Source organism: Capronia coronata (assembly GCF_000585585.1).
Source record: "Capronia coronata CBS 617.96 chromosome Unknown acBCG-supercont1.1, whole genome shotgun sequence".
Taxonomy (NCBI): Eukaryota; Fungi; Ascomycota; class Eurotiomycetes; order Chaetothyriales; family Herpotrichiellaceae; genus Capronia; species Capronia coronata.
In genome coordinates, this window is record NW_006912893.1 from 2,132,989 (window position 1) to 2,150,596 (window position 17,608).

At 52.6% G+C, this 17,608-nt stretch overlaps 6 protein-coding genes across 6 annotated transcripts; 5 read left to right on the top strand and 1 right to left on the bottom strand.

Moving 5' to 3' along the window:
- Nucleotides 1–1,574: 1,574 nt before the first annotated feature.
- A1O1_00748 (uncharacterized protein) lies at nt 1,575–2,024 on the top strand (the record flags this gene model as incomplete). The annotated part of the gene is made up of 1 exon (XM_007721665.1): nt 1,575–2,024. The coding sequence occupies one exon, from the start codon at nt 1,575–1,577 to the stop codon at nt 2,022–2,024; it is 450 nt and encodes a 149-aa protein (XP_007719855.1).
- Nucleotides 2,025–2,636: 612 nt separating this feature from the next.
- A1O1_00749 (uncharacterized protein) lies at nt 2,637–4,711 on the bottom strand (the record flags this gene model as incomplete). Its single annotated transcript, XM_007721666.1, has 5 exons — nt 2,637–3,194; nt 3,292–3,381; nt 3,468–3,883; nt 3,947–4,086; nt 4,143–4,711. 5 exons carry the CDS (start codon nt 4,709–4,711, stop codon nt 2,637–2,639), a joined length of 1,773 nt encoding a protein of 590 aa, XP_007719856.1.
- A 2,702-nt stretch (nt 4,712–7,413) lies between these two features.
- On the top strand, nt 7,414–8,810 carry A1O1_00750 (uncharacterized protein; the record flags this gene model as incomplete). Its single annotated transcript, XM_007721667.1, has 2 exons — nt 7,414–8,776; nt 8,800–8,810. The coding sequence occupies 2 exons, from the start codon at nt 7,414–7,416 to the stop codon at nt 8,808–8,810; spliced, it is 1,374 nt and encodes a 457-aa protein (XP_007719857.1).
- Nucleotides 8,811–11,411: 2,601 nt separating this feature from the next.
- On the top strand, nt 11,412–13,467 carry A1O1_00751 (uncharacterized protein; the record flags this gene model as incomplete). The annotated part of the gene is made up of 9 exons (XM_007721668.1): nt 11,412–11,441; nt 11,524–11,596; nt 11,650–11,925; nt 11,970–12,057; nt 12,113–12,232; nt 12,286–12,388; nt 12,451–12,711; nt 12,811–12,971; nt 13,104–13,467. 9 exons carry the CDS (start codon nt 11,412–11,414, stop codon nt 13,465–13,467), a joined length of 1,476 nt encoding a protein of 491 aa, XP_007719858.1.
- Nucleotides 13,468–14,329: 862 nt separating this feature from the next.
- On the top strand, nt 14,330–14,952 carry A1O1_00752 (uncharacterized protein; the record flags this gene model as incomplete). The annotated part of the gene is made up of 2 exons (XM_007721669.1): nt 14,330–14,394; nt 14,496–14,952. 2 exons carry the CDS (start codon nt 14,330–14,332, stop codon nt 14,950–14,952), a joined length of 522 nt encoding a protein of 173 aa, XP_007719859.1.
- A 1,620-nt stretch (nt 14,953–16,572) lies between these two features.
- On the top strand, nt 16,573–17,374 carry A1O1_00753 (isopenicillin-N N-acyltransferase; the record flags this gene model as incomplete). Its single annotated transcript, XM_007721670.1, has 2 exons — nt 16,573–16,575; nt 16,646–17,374. 2 exons carry the CDS (start codon nt 16,573–16,575, stop codon nt 17,372–17,374), a joined length of 732 nt encoding a protein of 243 aa, XP_007719860.1.
- Between the last annotated feature and the right edge of the window lie 234 nt (nt 17,375–17,608).

Here is a 17,608-nt window from a genome sequence, read left to right on the forward strand (position 1 = left end):
GAAGTGGTTAGCGTATTTCTGGCTTGGCTCATCTTTGCAGTGGAAGGAAGAAAACTGTGCAAACAGAGCAAACAGAACTACCATCTTTCGCAGCCTTACTATCATTCATCCAATCAGCACCTTCAGCGCTGCCCCTGACTTGCAATTTGTACAGAGTACATAGGCACCTACTACCTAGGCACGTCCAGGAGTCCAATTGGATGGTTCCAGCCTTGCCCATGGCTACCTAACTTGTTATAACCTCCAGAACCAGAACACACCCGGCGGAGTGCTATATACTACCCAGACCGATCACCTATTCATAGGATGTACATACCGATACGACGTGCCATGACATGCCATATAAAAGTACATGTCGACGGCCAAGAGTTGGCAAATCAAGTTATAGCCAGACACGAGGCCCCAACAGGAGGCTGAACCAGGCCCTCCAAGTCGAAAGCCTTGAGTGTTCTTGGAGAGCACTTCCACCCCCTTTTCCGCCGCTTGGCCAAATTTCCCCTGGCGGGCCGGTTCGTCTTGGCCGGCCTCATCAAGCGTTCAACTTGTTCTTGGATCTTTTCCACGTCGACCTCGATTCGACCCCAGCCGTGCCTGTCATCTTCGCTTTCTCTTCTAGTAAGCTCCCGTTTGACCACTCCAAGGCCACCCGGCATCATTGAGAGTATGTTCATGACCCTGGTCCTCTTCAGGTCACGGTCGCACCACAGCCGCCTCCACTATTTCAATTGGCCCAGCCTCGTCCCTCCTGGACGCCTGCTTGACCACTGCATGATATGCGGCGTTCTCTGCCCATGTCTACCACAGCTACCCGGTAGGACCTGGCGAGGCAATCTCATGCAGGCCGTGACCAGTGACTAAACCCCCGCCGCCCGCCGTGGCATCAGCCTTGGGAAGAAAATGAAGCAAAAATGAGACCTGTTTGGCACCCTACCATGTCTCCACGCTCCCCCAAGATGCCAACTACAGTTTAGTAGGTCAGCAAGCGAGTCGGCTAGCCTTGGGACAGACACCCCCAGCTGCCAGTCAGGATAGTGAAGAACTGCACAAATGCTTGTCTGTGCAGACCCTGGTCTTCCAACCAGATATCCAGTCCCCATATACTCCATACATCTCTCTCCCCCCCAGTCATAACGAGCTTTCTCCCTCTCCCAGTGCGCGCTCTTGGTCCAGTTCCTGATTGACCCTCTTCCCCCACCGTCCGTCGCGATTTGAATACCTGGTTACACGACAAGAGTCGCCGACGTTCGCTTCCCCGACCACCTTGTTGTCGTCGCATACACTGAGCTAACCAGTCTCAACAACATATCTGGGTTCCTCTCCTTCACCTACTCAGCCGCTCGCTTGGATTTAATCCCTTCCTTGTGCTTCCAGAAGTCGACTCTCCTGCGCGACCAGAAAGGACCACTCCACCGGTTCATCCGTCTGTTTTAAGACCTTGATCGCAATTCGGACACGCAGTCTAGCGTGGTGAGACAATCTAGCCTCATCATACCTGGCACTGGACACAAACTCAGACCCAAACATCTAGACGAACCTGACCTCGCCCTCATTCGCTTTCGCGACCTTACCAGAGAATGCGCCCTTTCTGTTTCCTGGCGGCCCTCCCGCTGCTAGTGTCGGCCTCCGCCTCCGCCTGGTCAGAAACCACCCTCCTCATACGGGCCACCACCCCCGGTAACGAAACATCATGCGAGTCTGGTGACAAGGCATGCGGCATCTTCTGCATTCCGAGCGACTACACCTGCTGCCCGGATCTAGAAGGCGGCTGTCCGTCAGCGACCTCGGTGTGCATGGAAGGCGACAACGGCATCTACGGGTGCTGCGGGAAGGACGAGTATTGTCAGGGCGACGGCGGGTCTGAGTTCATCGATGATGGTGCTGACGGCTCGTCGTCTGGGAGTTCCAATGGCACTACTGCGACGAGGACGGGGGATTCGACTAGTGGGGCTGATGTCGTTGTGTTTGGGATTGGTCAAGGGCTCACTTTCGCAGCTGTCATGGCTGGAATTGTTGTGCTTGTATAAGTGGCGGTATATGCTGAAACAGTTTAATTTGCTGTGTTTGTTGTTGTTTCTGTCCCTTCTCCTGATATACCTCGTGGGATAGTGAAAATGGTGCGGATACGAGATAGATGTCCACCTGGAATATTTCAGTCATTGTGACAATGCAAGAGGAAAAAGGGGACGAGTATTGAGAAGGGACAAGGGCGGCTTCTCCTGTCTGGGTTATATGTGTGTATTCCGATTCCTTGGCCAATGCGGTATTCATTACTTTCCAGTATATGTACTCGACGGTTCAGGACTGATAATCGAATCCGCTTGCCTCTTCTGAAGTGCCTGGTCAATCGGTCTCTATGGCACCCACAGACTTCACTTCAACTCGAAGGGTAAGTGTCTACGAGCACGACATCCCTCTCATGTTTTACTGCACCAGGGCCTCTGGAGGTCAGACCAAGACACTGGATCTCGCCGAAGAAGAGCATGAGCCATGTGGTCTTTGCTTGATTTGGATCAACGACCATTTCTATCATCATTTCATACTTGGGAAGACGAGGCGAAACCTGGACGTCCACCTGAGCAATGAGTTCTCCAGAATCTGGTCGGAGCCTGTCTAGCAGCCTACTATTATCTTGGATTCTATACTATAGGCAGAGCCCTTGACAGGTAGTCGCCCCATTGAGGCTTCTGTCTCTTCCAAGGGGTCTCTGAGCTGAGTTGCAAATCCTCAATGGCGCTCGCCCACTTGATAAGCGGCCCCTCGCTCCACGCCGTACCCATCAGTGCGAGCCCGAAAGGCATTTCACTCTCCCCACCCACGCCCGCAGGCACAGTGATCACAGGATATCCAGCCTGCGCGGCGATCTGGTACGTCTGGCCGAGGTCAGGAGGGACCAGCAACGCATCGAGGGCGACACGCGTGCCGTTGGGAAGTAGCGGGTTCAGCGCGGCGTCGATGCCTTCCTCGCGCGTCGAGCGCTGGCAGAACTCCAATGCCTGGAAATATGTGTCGTCCATGATGCCTTTGCTGTCGAGCGACGCTAGGAATCCGTCTTGGCCGGAACGGAAAGCTGGGTGGACCCCGGGCTTGCCCCCCTCGCTGCCTACGTTGTCGAGATTGTATTGCACGATGTCTTCGAGGGAGCGGATTGGCGTGTTGCTCAGTTCCGAGAGGTATGTTTTGATGTTGTTGTAGAACTGTGACGAAGTGATGAGTGAGCGTTCATGGATGTTGTGGGGGAGCTGAATTGGTTGATGGAGGATTGGGGGAACTGAGATCAGGGGAAATACTTACGTCTACCTTGACAACTGTGTATTCGCTTTCGTTGGGGTAGCCTCGAGTGCCGCCATAGTCCCAGTCCCAGCCGTCTGGGCTCACGATAGTCTGCATAAGGCGTCAGTCATGACATGGTTCTGTTTGGGAGCTGATGGGTTCGCCTTGAAAGCCGCCTGGAAGAAATCAACACTGACCTGATAGTTGGGCAACTCGGTTCCATTTATGATCGTTGCACCGGCTCCCTCAATCAAGCTGATCAGCTCGAGCAGGTCTGCATTTTGATCCGGGTCGTTGAGGGCCCAGAAACTAGCCCAGGGTAAACCAAATACCGCACCTTGCAGGGCGGACTTGTCGGTTAGATACTGTACGTATCCTCCCGGGGGTGTCTTCCCCGCTTGAGCGAGTGTGTAGTTATCGCGGTCGTCCGGCCCGTAAATAGCGTCGAGCGCGTAGGTGGCATCGCGCATAGTTCGACCGAAGGTTCCGACTGTATCTTGGTGGGTCGACTCCGGGATAACGCCGGCACGAGACGTGAGACCGACGGTCGGCTTGATGCCGCATATCGATGCACGTTCGGCAGGGCTGATGACTGACCCATCAGTCTCGGTTCCTGGGTGATTATCCGTATCAGTAAATTTCCCAGAGGAAACGGAAAATGTTGATTGCAGCTTACCAAGGGCAAACATGGCTTGATTGGCCGCCACGGCCGCGGCTGACCCTGAGCTGCTTCCGCCGGGATTGGCGGTCAGGTTGTAGGGACTTCGAGCCTGACCGCCGCGCGCACTGTACCCCTCGGAATAGCTGTTGGATCGCCTGCTCTGAGCATGAGTTGCAGTCCCTTGAGTAGACAAGCTCGGGGAGTCACCTACATGTCTGCCCACTCTGAGAGCGTCGCATGGCCCAGCAGCAAGGCGCCGGCATTCCTCAACTTCATCACCACATGGGCGTCCCGAGGCACGATACTCCCCACCAACATCCAGGACCCGGCCGTGGTGTCCATCTTGTCCTTTGTGGCGATGTTGTCCTTGACCAGGTATGGGATACCGTGCAGCGGACCTCTGACTCGTCCCGCAGCTCGTTCGGCGTCCAGGACCTGGGCGATCTCAAGAGCGTCTGGGTTCCATTGAAGGATGCCGTTCACATAGCCGTTCACCTGGGTGTACCGAGCGAAGTAGCACATGACGATGTCAACAGCAGTGAGAGCCCCGTCACTCATGTAGCCCTGCAGCTGGTCGATCGTCGCCTCTTCCAAAGTGATACCTTTGCACGGCGGCATTGGGAACAATGCCTCAGGTGCTGCATCTTCATTGGGGTACTGGTAGGGGAAAGGGTCTGTGAGTATTTGGGCAGAGGCAAGATCAACGGTCGTCGCATCCTGAGCTGCCGCCCAAGGTATCAAGCCTGCTGTTAGCAGGAACAGGGGGAAAGAGTGAAACATCCTGTCGATTTCTTGTCCTTGAGGCAATGGGCTGCCGGCCAGTCTGCTCGCACTCAGGCCCCAAGGCTGCCAGTGCTCCAACTCTACTTACAGGAAAGGAAGGCGACTTGCCTTCCAATGGGGGCCGCAGGTATTTGTAGCTCAGAGTACATCACGATCGATCTCTCAACTTCAGATCTTCAGGCTGAGCTCCAGTCGACGAGCTTCCCACAGTTGTCCGTACCACCAATGGTGGGAGTTGTGGTATCGATGCAGACCATGCATTAGTTCTGCCACGCGGGAGGATGTAGTCCCACTGCCATGTCAGCTTGTACGTCGTTCAGCCATTATTGACCCAGCGAGCCGGGTCACTCGGTCGTCTGAGTTCGACTATCGGTATAGCTATAGCTATACTTGCTCGAAGATGGTTAGCCTTATCAGTACAGCAGCATATCTTGGGCCGTCTTGGTATAGCTCCTCGCCGAGTTATCGTCTTGGCGATCGATAGGTTGATGGGACCTGACAAGGAGGTAAGACATGGTGTGGGGAGGAGATGCCTTTTGTGGAAGCTTCACAGTTCCTCTGTATCTCTGTAGATGGTGTTACGGCACTGCAGTAGTCATTCCCTCAATGTCTGTCCGTCCCTGTTTCGGAAGCACGGTGACCTGTGGTGACCTGACTCATATCTTTGTCAGCAGGCATATGACAGAGCAGATGGTCCATGCTAGTCCAAAAAGAGCTAGTGTGTATTATTGCGCCAAGACTGTGTTGCTCCTCTTGAAGTTTGAAAGTCGCGGCCACTTTTTTTCTCTACAGTCTCATCCACCACATGCACTGCAAATGGTTCTTCTATTCTGCAGAGATTTCATGTCCTAGTCTTGGACTTCCTCTGAGTTCGCTACCTCTGCTGCTATGGTAGCAACTTTTGGTAGCTGCAACAATGAAGCTCCAGCGGTGACGGGGACTGCTGAGTTCTCCAGCGTCCTGGTTGCTGGCTTGCACCCAGAAAGTCGGACATCCTCAGTTTTGTGCTAACTATCTAGGCTGCAATCCTTTGTCATATTGCAGGCATCGCATTGTCGTTGTTGCTGCCTCTTCGGAAAGCTGACTGCTCGATCGCTCTCTCGCTCTTTCTCTCTGTGGATTGTAAGAAGGCTCGGTTGGAGAATTGCTAAAGAGACGGTGCAAGGTACAAATACTCTGGTCAGTACTACCCCGTCCCTCTCCCAGGCACAGTGATGAATATGCATACCGTAACAAACTAGAGTCTTTGACCCTTTTGGGAATGAAACTCAAATCGCAAGCACGTCAGTCTGATCACACAACCTATCCTGCAACTTGCCAATCTGGATCATTCGCAGCCCAAACTGATCTGTTTATAGATTTGTTGGCAGATGTCCCAGCAGTTCACCGTCGATGGGGCCCCGGTAGCCTTCCGAATATGTATGTCCTCCCTCAAACCATCTACCTTCCCTTATCATGATGATCATTCTTTCAATATAATATACGCTGGAAATTACCGGCTGAGACTTTCGAGTTGTTGAAGATATCAAATGGCTATATCTGATTTCAATCCCTTGACAAAGAGCACTATCCACAGCATGTCCTTGTCGAGTATATCCGCTGACTTTACAAAGAGATGCTTGACAGATATCTTGTGGTATGCCCGTGCCGCTCCACCCAATTTTGTTCTCTGTCCCAGCGGTTTTGTGATGAATGGCACTGGGCGCTGACAGTCACACATGTGACTGGTCATGACGGATATGCCCTTCGTGGCAGGCCTAGAAAACCTCGCCCACTGATCACCGCTTCCTACACATGTGCTGCCACGGTCCTATCATGTCCATGGCTGATTTTTAGCAAGAAAAGAAAAGGGAGGATTGTGAATCTTCCAAGTCGCTGTAAGCACCCCTTCAGTTGCCTTTATCCCTTTTCTGTGATGAACTTACCTAGATGACGAGTCTGATTCAGTTTTTCTGATGCGGACACACACAAACTACCATTCATGCATTTCCTGACCCTTCCCATTCTGCATCGATTTATACAATTGTTTCGAAGACTTCCCTGACGAATTCCAGAGACAAGCCAGGCTCGAGCAGAATCAAACCATAAATGGTACGTTACCTGCATCTGTGCGACCTTGATTTTCATATGATGAAGCGACAAAATCAAAAAGACAAGCATATGTCCAAGTCGACTTCGGTTGACCAAGACGAGATTGTCAAGCCTGACTTCCTTGCAAACAATCCTTGCAAATCAACTTCAGCATCGGGATTGGTACTGACTGCCATTCCTGCAGCCGCCAATATACTGAAAGCTGTTGCTCTGTAAGTCAACCTAGCTCCTGGCAAGCCTTCTATTTCAATGATGATTTATTCTACATTATCACGACGGTCAACGTAGCCTATGCCTTGACGACCACAGCCTTTGACCGGGCTTAGATCTGAACGGAATTCCACTCGAAAACTTTTCGCTCTTATTCATTCATGAGCTCAAGCTAACCTGTGAGAAGGGTATCCTCGCGGTATCGCCCAGCATCATATGCAAACGCTCGCTCAGACAGAATTGTTAATACAATAAACCTTGCGTTGAAAGTCGCTCTCAAACTCATCTTCCTTTCAGACCGCTTTTCTTCTTTTCCCCTTTCCCCCTTTATCCTCTCTTGATACTCGCGTCTTTCTTTCATCCTTGACGCTTTGTCTGGAACCCAACTTACTCCCAACATGGTGTACGCCGATTCGAGGCTCCGCCATGTGCTTCTTGTTTTCCGAGAGGCCAAGATACGGGACAAGGAATCGGGACCTTTCTGTACCACCCCACGCCACCTACGCAACGACTATAGGCTGCGTGAGGTAGAGCCTAGCTTGACTTTCAGACATGCCTTGGCCTGGCAGGAAGACGGTTCATCTGAAGACGAATATGATCCGACGCCTTCCAAGAAGCGTTGTAGCACAGGCAGTGCTTTGAGGACCCCGAAAAAGATCAAACGAGTGCATCCCAGTGGAAGTGAGCAATCCACCCCTCAGACCACGCAGCAACATGATGTCAATCCGTCCAGTCTATTCCTCACACTAAGACTCCAATCCGACGCAGCCAAGAAGGTCCTGCATGATCTTGCTGAGGAGCATGGACGTGGATACAAAACGGATGCGGCCAAACACGGAAAGGAATCTGCCAGCAGCAACAGCGAGGTTTCCGGCGATGTCGATCTCCCACCTCGGGAGGTCAATCGCCTCCACCGCCCCGAACCCGCGTCGACCTATCTAGGCAAGCTCGACGAGGATAGTGAAAAGATTGACAATGCGGGTGGACGAGTTTTACGCAATCGCAAGATTCCAGACATAGATCTAGCAGCTCAGACTCGGAAATGCGTGGCTTGTAAAGCGGCAAAGAGGAAGTGTTCATTCTTGTCGGGAACGACTCGTCTTCCAGCATGTAAACGATGCCGCCAAAACAAGGTTGATTGCGTGCTGGACCTCCCAGACGTCGAGCCCAAGAGAGAAAGCGAACCACGTGTTGACCTTGCTGAGGACGTTCCTCAACTTTCGGACCTGTCTCAGCCTCTGCCCAAAGGCAATGGTGCCGTCGCCGCAATCCAGCCATCAGTGACCACCCCGACACCTTCCCCCACGGCAAGCCAGATCATCCGATCTCACGTCGCCACGCGTCAGTATCCTTTCACCACCAAGATTGGAGCGTCGCAGGAACATCCTATTGTTCTAGACTCGCCTCCGTCGTCTCCAGGAAACCACTCAAGCCTCTTCTCCGCACCCCCAGAGTCCGCTGGCAGACTGGTCAATATCAGAACATACTGGGCACATCCTATTCAGTTCAAGCATTTTCCCACCCCGGGGAGCTCATGCCACTTCTGTTCGGATTTCCGGTACGGCATCTACGGCTACGGCGAGATTGCTGTGCAGGTTATCCAGTACCCGGACACACTGAGTTACGAGGAGACTGGTGATGGCCATCGAGCGAAGGGTCACGAAGCCACCCGGATGTGTGTCAACTGTGCATTAAACCGGTTGTACATCTCCCGATGCAGAGTTCATCGCTTCAAGAAATTCGCCGCTCTATCAGCCGCACGTATGGCCGAATATAGTACTCAGGTACTTGCTGAATCATGGTGGCCTCCGGTGAAGGTTGGCGCATGTGCGACATGCTCTCTGTGCCCCAAGGCTGCTATCTGGCGATGCTGCGCCGATCAGCGTTTCGACAAGGTTGGAAGAAGGTTGCCTGTCGAGCAAGGACACGAGAGAGGCTGTGGACTGGTTCTTTGTGAGGAATGTCGTGCCACCGCACCTGACGGGAAACTGAGGAGACCAACTGGGGAAGCATCTCGCGCAGATGTAGACTTCCTCTTCGCAGGAAGCTTGCTGCATAGGGCTTACGGTGAGTCAAGAATATTTTTTCGTTGCCTTGCTGGATTGATGACTGACTTGCTAGAAGACTAACAGACTAGTCCACGCATCGAATGCCACATCTTTACGCCGTCCTCAAAGCCTAGCAGAAGATTGCTGTTCATGAGGAGGATCGAGTCGGTTGAAGAGACCTCGTCCTCGCGGCCAGAAAGCGCACTGCGGTCGGGAAACACTGTTCATTGAGGGACTTGGTGAGACGCGAGAACTGGCCTGCCACTCTCGTTGGCGACGCTGTCATGAGGTCTGACGATAGGAGACCGCAGCGAGCGGTAGGGAGTAAGCCAGGAAGCTCCCCAGATAGTCTTTTAGCATAGCTAGCTCATGTAAACAATTGGCACACAGGCGATTGTACCTACCTGATCTACCAAGTATGTATGTGATGTAGGTCAGGGATTTTATCTCTTTGTGCGGTGGTGTTGATATCTTGTCATGTATATTTCTTTTGAGCGCCGGGACCGATAAGCACGATAAGCGCAAGTCGCCGGATCTCGTCTATCCTTCCAAGTTCCTCAATCAACCTCGACTCACCAGAGACACAACCTCAGCTCAGCTCAGCACATCGAGCAACCTGGCCCTTCGTGATCTTCCAGACGACAAGAGACTGTCTGTCTAACGCCGGTTCCTGCCTGGCTTTGAGGCTCTACTCTCTACATTGCGTTTGGACCAAACCACCCATGAGACTGCGCCAGATGCTCTGCGGTTCCTCGTATTCAGCAACCTTTCAATCGAACAACTCGCCTATTCGACGGTCGCCCTACCTGTCTAACCCCTCGGAGCAGACACGAGCAGCATCGAGGTGAAATAGAGTCTTGCAGTGATACTTCAACACTCCCGAGCTATCATCCTGCCACGGCCACCAGCTCTCACCTTTGGTCACGAAGAGACGAGCCATATCGGGAGTCCTAGGCGCCACCGATCAGCACCAGAGGGCGGAGAAAGACACTGATCATCATCAGTCTCCCCACGGACCCGGCGGCATTCCAGGCCCGGGCGTGCTCCTACACGCAGCCTCCCCTCCAAGCAACCCACCGCAAGGATGAGTTTCGTCCAGTCCAGTCCCATCGCCATGTTGAATCGGAGTTCTTTGAACAGGATACATCAGACCGCAGATGTGAGTGTAGATTGTTTCTTTTTTGCAATGGTTTCGTATGGTATATGATTGCAGTGGTTCGGTGGCATCATGGGCTTTTCACAATCCTGGTTTCGAAGGTATGGGGACCGTCATCCTAGAGCTGGATTCCATTATTGGATGTCGCGTCATTTGACTGCCAGTGTGGCATGAGAACAAGTGAGCCCCCGACTGCAGAGGCTCGGGCGCGGTTATTCTCGCCTCATGGGGTACCGACATTTGCGTGGAGCGTATCCCTATTATCGCCTTGATGCCCCTCCATACGACTGAGGGTGGGCCTCGTCCATCTCAACCGAGGCATCAGCCGGCGGAAACATTCATTGTCGGCAGCCTTCACAGCCTTGACATCAAGGAGGCCACACACTGCTGAACATCTTCCTACGTGGCAGCTGGTTTGCTCGAACAACTGTTGACGTGGGCATCCGGTAAACCGACGGAGTCACCTTGGATCACCTGTTCCCTGCACAATAGCGATCCCTGTTAGGGTTCCGTGGTTGCTTCGTCCGGTGGAGAAGTCAACACCCTACGCTCCTTAATTCGCCGACAAAAAACCTAGCACTGCAGAGATCTTGCAAATTTGTGTTGAGCCCCAGATCTCAAAAAGCCACGATATCATTATCATTATTATCCCATTATCACCTCCGAGCAACACATCGACCAACCTTACGATCGGAGTCGGCAATCTAGCCCGAAGGAGACGTGTGTGGCCTGACTTGTTCAAACTCCGACTGTGACTTGTATGCCACACTCTTTGGTCGCCAGAACACTGCGGATGGAATAATTGTGTTCCGGGTCGTGTGTCGCTTCTATCGTCGGGGTTGCGTTGTCGGTTCCATATCAGAGGCTAGCCGCCAGTGCTCCAATCTCTTCCGTGGAGACGCAACCTGTGTTTTTCCCCAGACAAGGGTCTCAAGGCCGATAATTGCTGCCCTCGGACTGTATACTGTCAACGCTGCTGGAATGTCCCAGTACGGGAACCTGTCTGGCCCACGTTATTGAGGCGCTGCGCTCAGTGCTGGTGGTCGAGACTTTGCGAACGACCGAACTACTGGATCACTTCGGGCACTTTTATATCCCCCATTCTGCTGCGGCTGTCATCAAGCATTTGTCCAGGCCGACACCATACATCATTCAACCACTATTTTCCCACCTTCACTAGGCGATTCGAATCATGGGGATATGTCTGCCGGAAAGCGACCGTGTATGCACTTTTCTTTTTATTGGCTACCATAGTTGCTTGCTGTCACGTTCTCGAACTTGCATGTACTAACCGGTCCAATTAGTCCGATGTCACTCAGATCGTCATGGTTATGGTCGGCTTGCCGGCTCGTGGCAAGAGTTTTATTTCAGGAAAAGGTACGCTGACATGGTGTCGGTGGTGCTTCATCTCCAAGTAACCGGTATAACAGTCAAGCGATACCTGAGGTGGACGTCAGTGAAAGCCGAAGTCTTCAACGTGGGCTCGTACAGGCGAACAGACAATCCGCATCCCGATGCCAAGTTCTTCGACGTGAACAATGCCGAGGGCGAGAAAGCTCGCAAGGCTGCGGCAGAAGCCGCTCTCAACGACATGCTGGAATGGTTCAAAGACAAGGATAACAAAGTTGCCATTTTGGATGCGACGAATTCCACCAAGTCTCGACGGAAATGGATTCATGACAAGATTGTCGAAGCGAAACTCCTGCGTAGGTGACTTGTCGCTGTATGATGGTAGCTACTGACCTTCCAGACATCTTTGTGGAGAGCAAATGCGATAATGAGGATCTCATCATGTCAAACATCCTCGAAGTCAAGACCTCGTCTCCCGACTACATTGGGTACAAACTACCCGCGTCCACTTAACGATATTCTCAATACTAACGTGCCTGTCAGACAAGACCCCGAAGAAGCAGCCAGGGACTTCCGTGACCGAATTCGGAACTATGAAAAAGTGTATCAGACCATTGACGAGTCCGAGAAGCAACTCACATACGTCAAAATCATCAATATTGGGTATGCTGTCTGCCTCAGCAGGCCCATTCCAGCCTACTAACACATTTCATTAGAGAGCGAGTCGTCATCAACCTTATTCAAGATTATCTACAATCGCGCCTTGTGTACTATCTTACCAATCTACATATAAAGCCACGCAGCATATGGCTGTCAAGGGTTTGTTCCCCACCTTTGCCCTTGTAACAACACAAACAGCTGGCTTACCTTCCCTGATGCAGCACGGCGAATCGGAATATAATCTCGAAGGCAAAATCGGAGGTGATGCCAACCTCTCGGAACGTGGCCAGCGATATGCCAGGTTGTTGCCTGACCTTGTCAGGCGGTCCGGCCTTCCCAAAGACGCTCCGCTGACTATATGGACATCAACACTGCGTCGCACGAGCCAAACGGCGAAATATCTGCAGAAAGAACTTGGCTGGGAGAAGCTACAATGGAAAGCCCTCGATGAGTTGGACAGTGGCGTTTGCGATGGGATGACAGTATGTTGAACTCCCTTAGCCCTCTCTCCTATGATTCCAAGCCCTCAACCCTGCTAGTGCCAGGGCCATGCGAGTGCATCCACTGACCAACATCCTTAGTATAAAGAGATTTCGGACAAATTCCCGGAAGACTTCCAAGCTCGGGACGACGACAAATACAACTACCGGTACCGCGGAGGAGAATCGTACCGCGACGTGGTCATTCGACTGGAACCCATCATCATGGAATTGGAGCGCAGTGAGAACATCATTATCATCACGTACGTTACTGCCTTGTCATTTTCTGCAGTCCGCTTCAATCTCGGATCAGTCTTTGACGTTCTGATTTGGATCCCGCGAATTCCTCCCTTCGATCATGCCTGTGGCGTTGAATACTGACTATGGTTGTTTAGTCACCAAGCCATTGTTCGCTGTATTCTTGCATACTTTATGGAGATCCCCCAGGAGAAGTCGCCCTGGATGGAAGTGCCGCTGCACACGCTGATGAAATTGACGCCAAAAGCATACGGGACTGAAGTTGAGCGGTTCAAAGCCGACATTCCTGCCGTCAGCACGTGGCGCCCGAAAGGATCGACCGCGAAACACCACGATAGTGTGAGCGAAGGCATGTCAGATGCTGCAGTGGGCGATCTTAAGAATCTGAAATTGACCGAAACTCCGAATGCGGACGCAGATGCGAGGCTGGGTACCGCAAAGGGGGGGAGAGAAGACGTCGCCGATACGGGCTTCTCAATGCCTGGCTTGCCTCTGCCTTGAACGAAAGAAACGAAAGAAACGCTGAAAAGGAAAGGGGTAGTTCGAAACGACCAGCATTCAGCCGGGGAAAAGAGCCAGATGCTATGAGCCATCGACTTAGACCTGGGAAAACCTTGGGGTGCAGAAACCTATACGGCACCGCTATAAATGCCATCCATATACTGTTGATATTACGATCGAGAACCTAGGGATGGCTATCGGATCGAGCTATAGCTATGAGAATCTCATATCAAAACACCTTGAGTCTAAAGGAACTCGAAGAGCATCGGTATCGAACGTAGAGCATCGTTGAATGTGGTTTAATGATTTGTTCGACACGTTATTTACCACCACGCTCACGCAGCAGGCGGAGTAGGAGTAGGAGTAGGAGTAGGAGGGAGCCCCATGGGAGGACGAGAGCTGACGGGCATCGGGTGATGACGGGATGAGAAGCACTGCATTAGGTAACCAGAGCTAGTCACGTGGATTCATGCACGTGCGTTTCAGCTGTTAGTAGCAACGTAGTACTACTAGTAGTACTAGTACCAGTACGTAGGACTTGGAAGTTGGTCGACGGGCACAAGCGGTACTAGGTGGCTGATCAGGCTCCGTTCCCAGTGCTGGTGCTGTGCTGGTGCTGCCCAGGCGAGCGCTGACTGCTCATCCACAGTCGTCATACCTTGATACCGTCAACTTGAACGAGCAACTTCCCACGAGCCTAGCGGTTGATACTTCCACTTCCAGTTCTTCCACCATCAAAGCTTCTTTCCCAATAGTCAAGTTCTGAGCGTGTTGCCTTGATCACTACATCTTCTACCTTCAACTGTCTACCTTCCACCTCTTACATCTCCAGAACCCTTCTTTTCCTCTCCAACCTGTAAAGATGAGCTACGCCGAAGTTGCAGCCAAGGGCCCCAAGCAGAGCCCAGAAGAAGTAGGCATATCCCAGTCCGTGCTATCTGAATTCTCCCACTGACGGTTTACAGGCGTACGTCCAAGGATAGCTTACCCAACGGCAGATTCCAGTGTTGCTGACTTTTTTTGCTTAGTCGCGCTCCTCCAGTTCCCTCGCTCCCTCATGATGAGTCCGAGTCGGCAAGTTTGATCGACGTGGACTCGCCGCACGTCACTTCCGTCAAGTCCGATTTCCAGGATCAAAAGGTCAAGACCGAGACCCAAGCCGGGCGGATCGAACACGAGGCAGAGGACAAGGCTCGTGCGGCCGCCGAAAAGGCTGCGGACGCGGCGGAGAAGGCTAAGAAGAAGGCCGTCACACAGGGGAAGGGAGTCAAGGATGCTTTGAAGAAAGATGGCCGGAAACTGAGCGAGAACAGAGACAATCCTGTTGTCGTTGGAAATGCCGTCGTCTGGGGTGTCGCTACTGTTGCCATCGGCTACGGGGCGTATCAGAAACACACCGAGGGCAAATTGGACTGGAAGCTGGCCAGTACCGTGGCAGGATTCGTGGGCGCCTTCGCCGTGGCCGACTATTTCGGCAGCAAGTGAGTCCATCACCTTACAAACTTGAAGCCCTTGGAGACTGACCGTGATGCAGATGGCTGCTGGAGAACAAGTATCCGCCCAAATAGGCGAGTTGCGGGAGAGCGCTGAGTTTATGTGTCTGGGATCGTTTTGTGTATTTTCCTCAACTCTCAACTCGGTTGACAGAGCGGCTTACGGCGCACTGCTAGGATCCATATTTCTTTGCTAACGAACATGATATCCTCTTGAGTCCACTTGTATTGCGTTCTAACCATCCCGTCCATGTCCCAGGCCATGGCTGTTGCAGTAACCAGTCCTCGAAGCCTTCCCTATCTGCGGCCTGCTCGTGTCAATATGCGTGTCTCCGCCAGCCTTTCTGACCGATGCGTACCTACTCTTTACTTTGGCACCCAGCACATACTGGCCCTCCGTCGTCTGGCATCTCTCTGGCATTGCCGAGTCTCGGGCGGTAGACAACTAACTGAAGAACAACCACAAAGACGGTGAAGATCTTGCAGATTCCATCGTCGGCATGCACGTCCAAGTGAGGGTTGATCCATGTATCGAAGGCGGGATTGTATTTGGTATTCGGCTGCAGAAGGCTGAGGAGTCCATTGACGAAATGGAGAATCAGGACTGGGTTGCACAAGAGCACAGGGTACAGAAACTGGCAGTTGGCCCTGATCAGCCGGCAGTTGGTCGCTACTCTGGACACCATGATGAGTATGGATCGCTAGCTGTGAGCAGCCTCTGGGAGACTGGGACTTGAGTGAGCTGGACAATGTGGTACGAAAGGGTTTGAGATGGAAGAGTTTCGACTGCGAAAGAGTTGCGCTGGTGCAAGGTTTGCTGATCAGGGCAGCGTTACTATGCAACAACAGCTTGCCATAGTTCAGCAAGGACGAAATGCTTGCTTGCACTGTTAGTCGTCAAGTCTGATATTACTGCACGCTGTAGCACTCAGTACGGAAAGACGGCAGAGGCTGCTGGATGGATGGTTGCGTAAGAGATGAACGATGAGGTTTTTGGTTTGAGCGATTCATCACGCCCCGGTGCCTTCCTGTGTCACTTTTTCAGTCTGGAAACCGGGACTGCGCATGTATAACTAATAAGTCAGGACACAAGCACCACACTCTCAGAGCCTTTGACTGGCATTGTCGTGGCGATGCCATATATCACTGGCTGCGAGACCCGCCCGTAACGCATCGCCCTCGTCCTGCTTCCATGAAGACTGGTTTCCGGCGGGCAAAACCTAAACCATGCCCGCGGTCTGGACTCCAGTAATTTGATCATAGGTCCTGTGTGCCCTGCCTTTCGAGTAGGATTCAGGACTTCATCCCGCCTGGAAAGAGTGGCGTGTCAAGTAAGGTTAGGTAGATACGAGGTACGTAGGTTGCCCATGTCTTGGTGTTGACCGGAAAATGCTTGCGACGCGTGTGCCGTCGGCGCTTCTCCAGTTGACACCCCCGACTTTTCTTTGGCTGCAACTTGAATCGCTGGAAGGACAGACTGTACCTTTGCAAGATTAAATTCCTACCGACAGAAATGGCTCCCTGATCTCTTCATTGAAAATTCTCCTGATCAAATCTGGCCAGACTGGTCACTCTGTGACACGAAATCTGGTCTCTCAAAAGTAGTGCCGAAATGGTAGGTTGCTGATTCCGATTCTACACGCCACGACATCGAGACGAGATGGCTGCTGATATGGGGCGACCAGAACGTCCTCTTCAACTCAGCGTTGAAGCAATCAACAGCGGTCCGTCGCGACCTGGAAGCATTCGCACAAGCCCCAGCCACCGCGTCCCCGGCGCTCCAGGGACAGATATCGGCCACCCTGACGAGCCTGTCCCGCACGCTCGACGACTACCAGAACCTCTCACGAAACGAACTGAACCCCGAAAAGAAGGAAAAGGCCGCTGAACGATTGAAGAACTTCCGAGCAGATCTGGCCTCCTACCGCACCCAATTCGATCAACTGAAAAGAGAGCATGAAGGAGCCGTCGCCGCGAACAACAGGAATGAACTACTGGGAAGACGACCACATCATGCTGCCACGCCGGAAAACCCGTATGCACATGCGAGCAGTCAGTCTGCGTTCGCACCGGCACACCGCAACACGCAGGACGGACTGTCCTTTGGTGCTGGGTCCGATAGCTACGAGCGTGAGGAACACGCACTGCGCGAGCAGAACTTCTTCAGTGCTGCCAACGCGCAACTAGATGAATTCTTGGATCGGGGCAGAGCCGTGTTGGGCGATCTGGGACAACAACGCGAGATCCTCAAGGGCACGCAGCGGAGGCTCTACAGCGTTGCTAATACCCTTGGTGTCAGTGGAGATACTATTCGCATGGTTGAGAGGAGAGCTATGCAGGATAAATGGATCTTTTGGGGTGGCGTGGTCGGCTTCTTCGCGTTTTGTTTCTTGGTCATCCACTACTTGAGATGAGATGATTGACGCTGAAGGCCATGGTGACGATCACGAAGACAGAACAGGTTTTCGAGGCGCCGTGTTTTGGTTGAACCTCAACCTTGGGGCACGAGAACGTCTGGGCATCCTGGAGATATCGAGGTTCCTGCAGGTGTCGAGTCTCTTGAACCGGCCATGCTACCTAGCCCTTGAGCCATGGTGCCAGTATGGCGAATGAGTGAGAGAGCCTCGGCCAATGTGTCGAAACACATC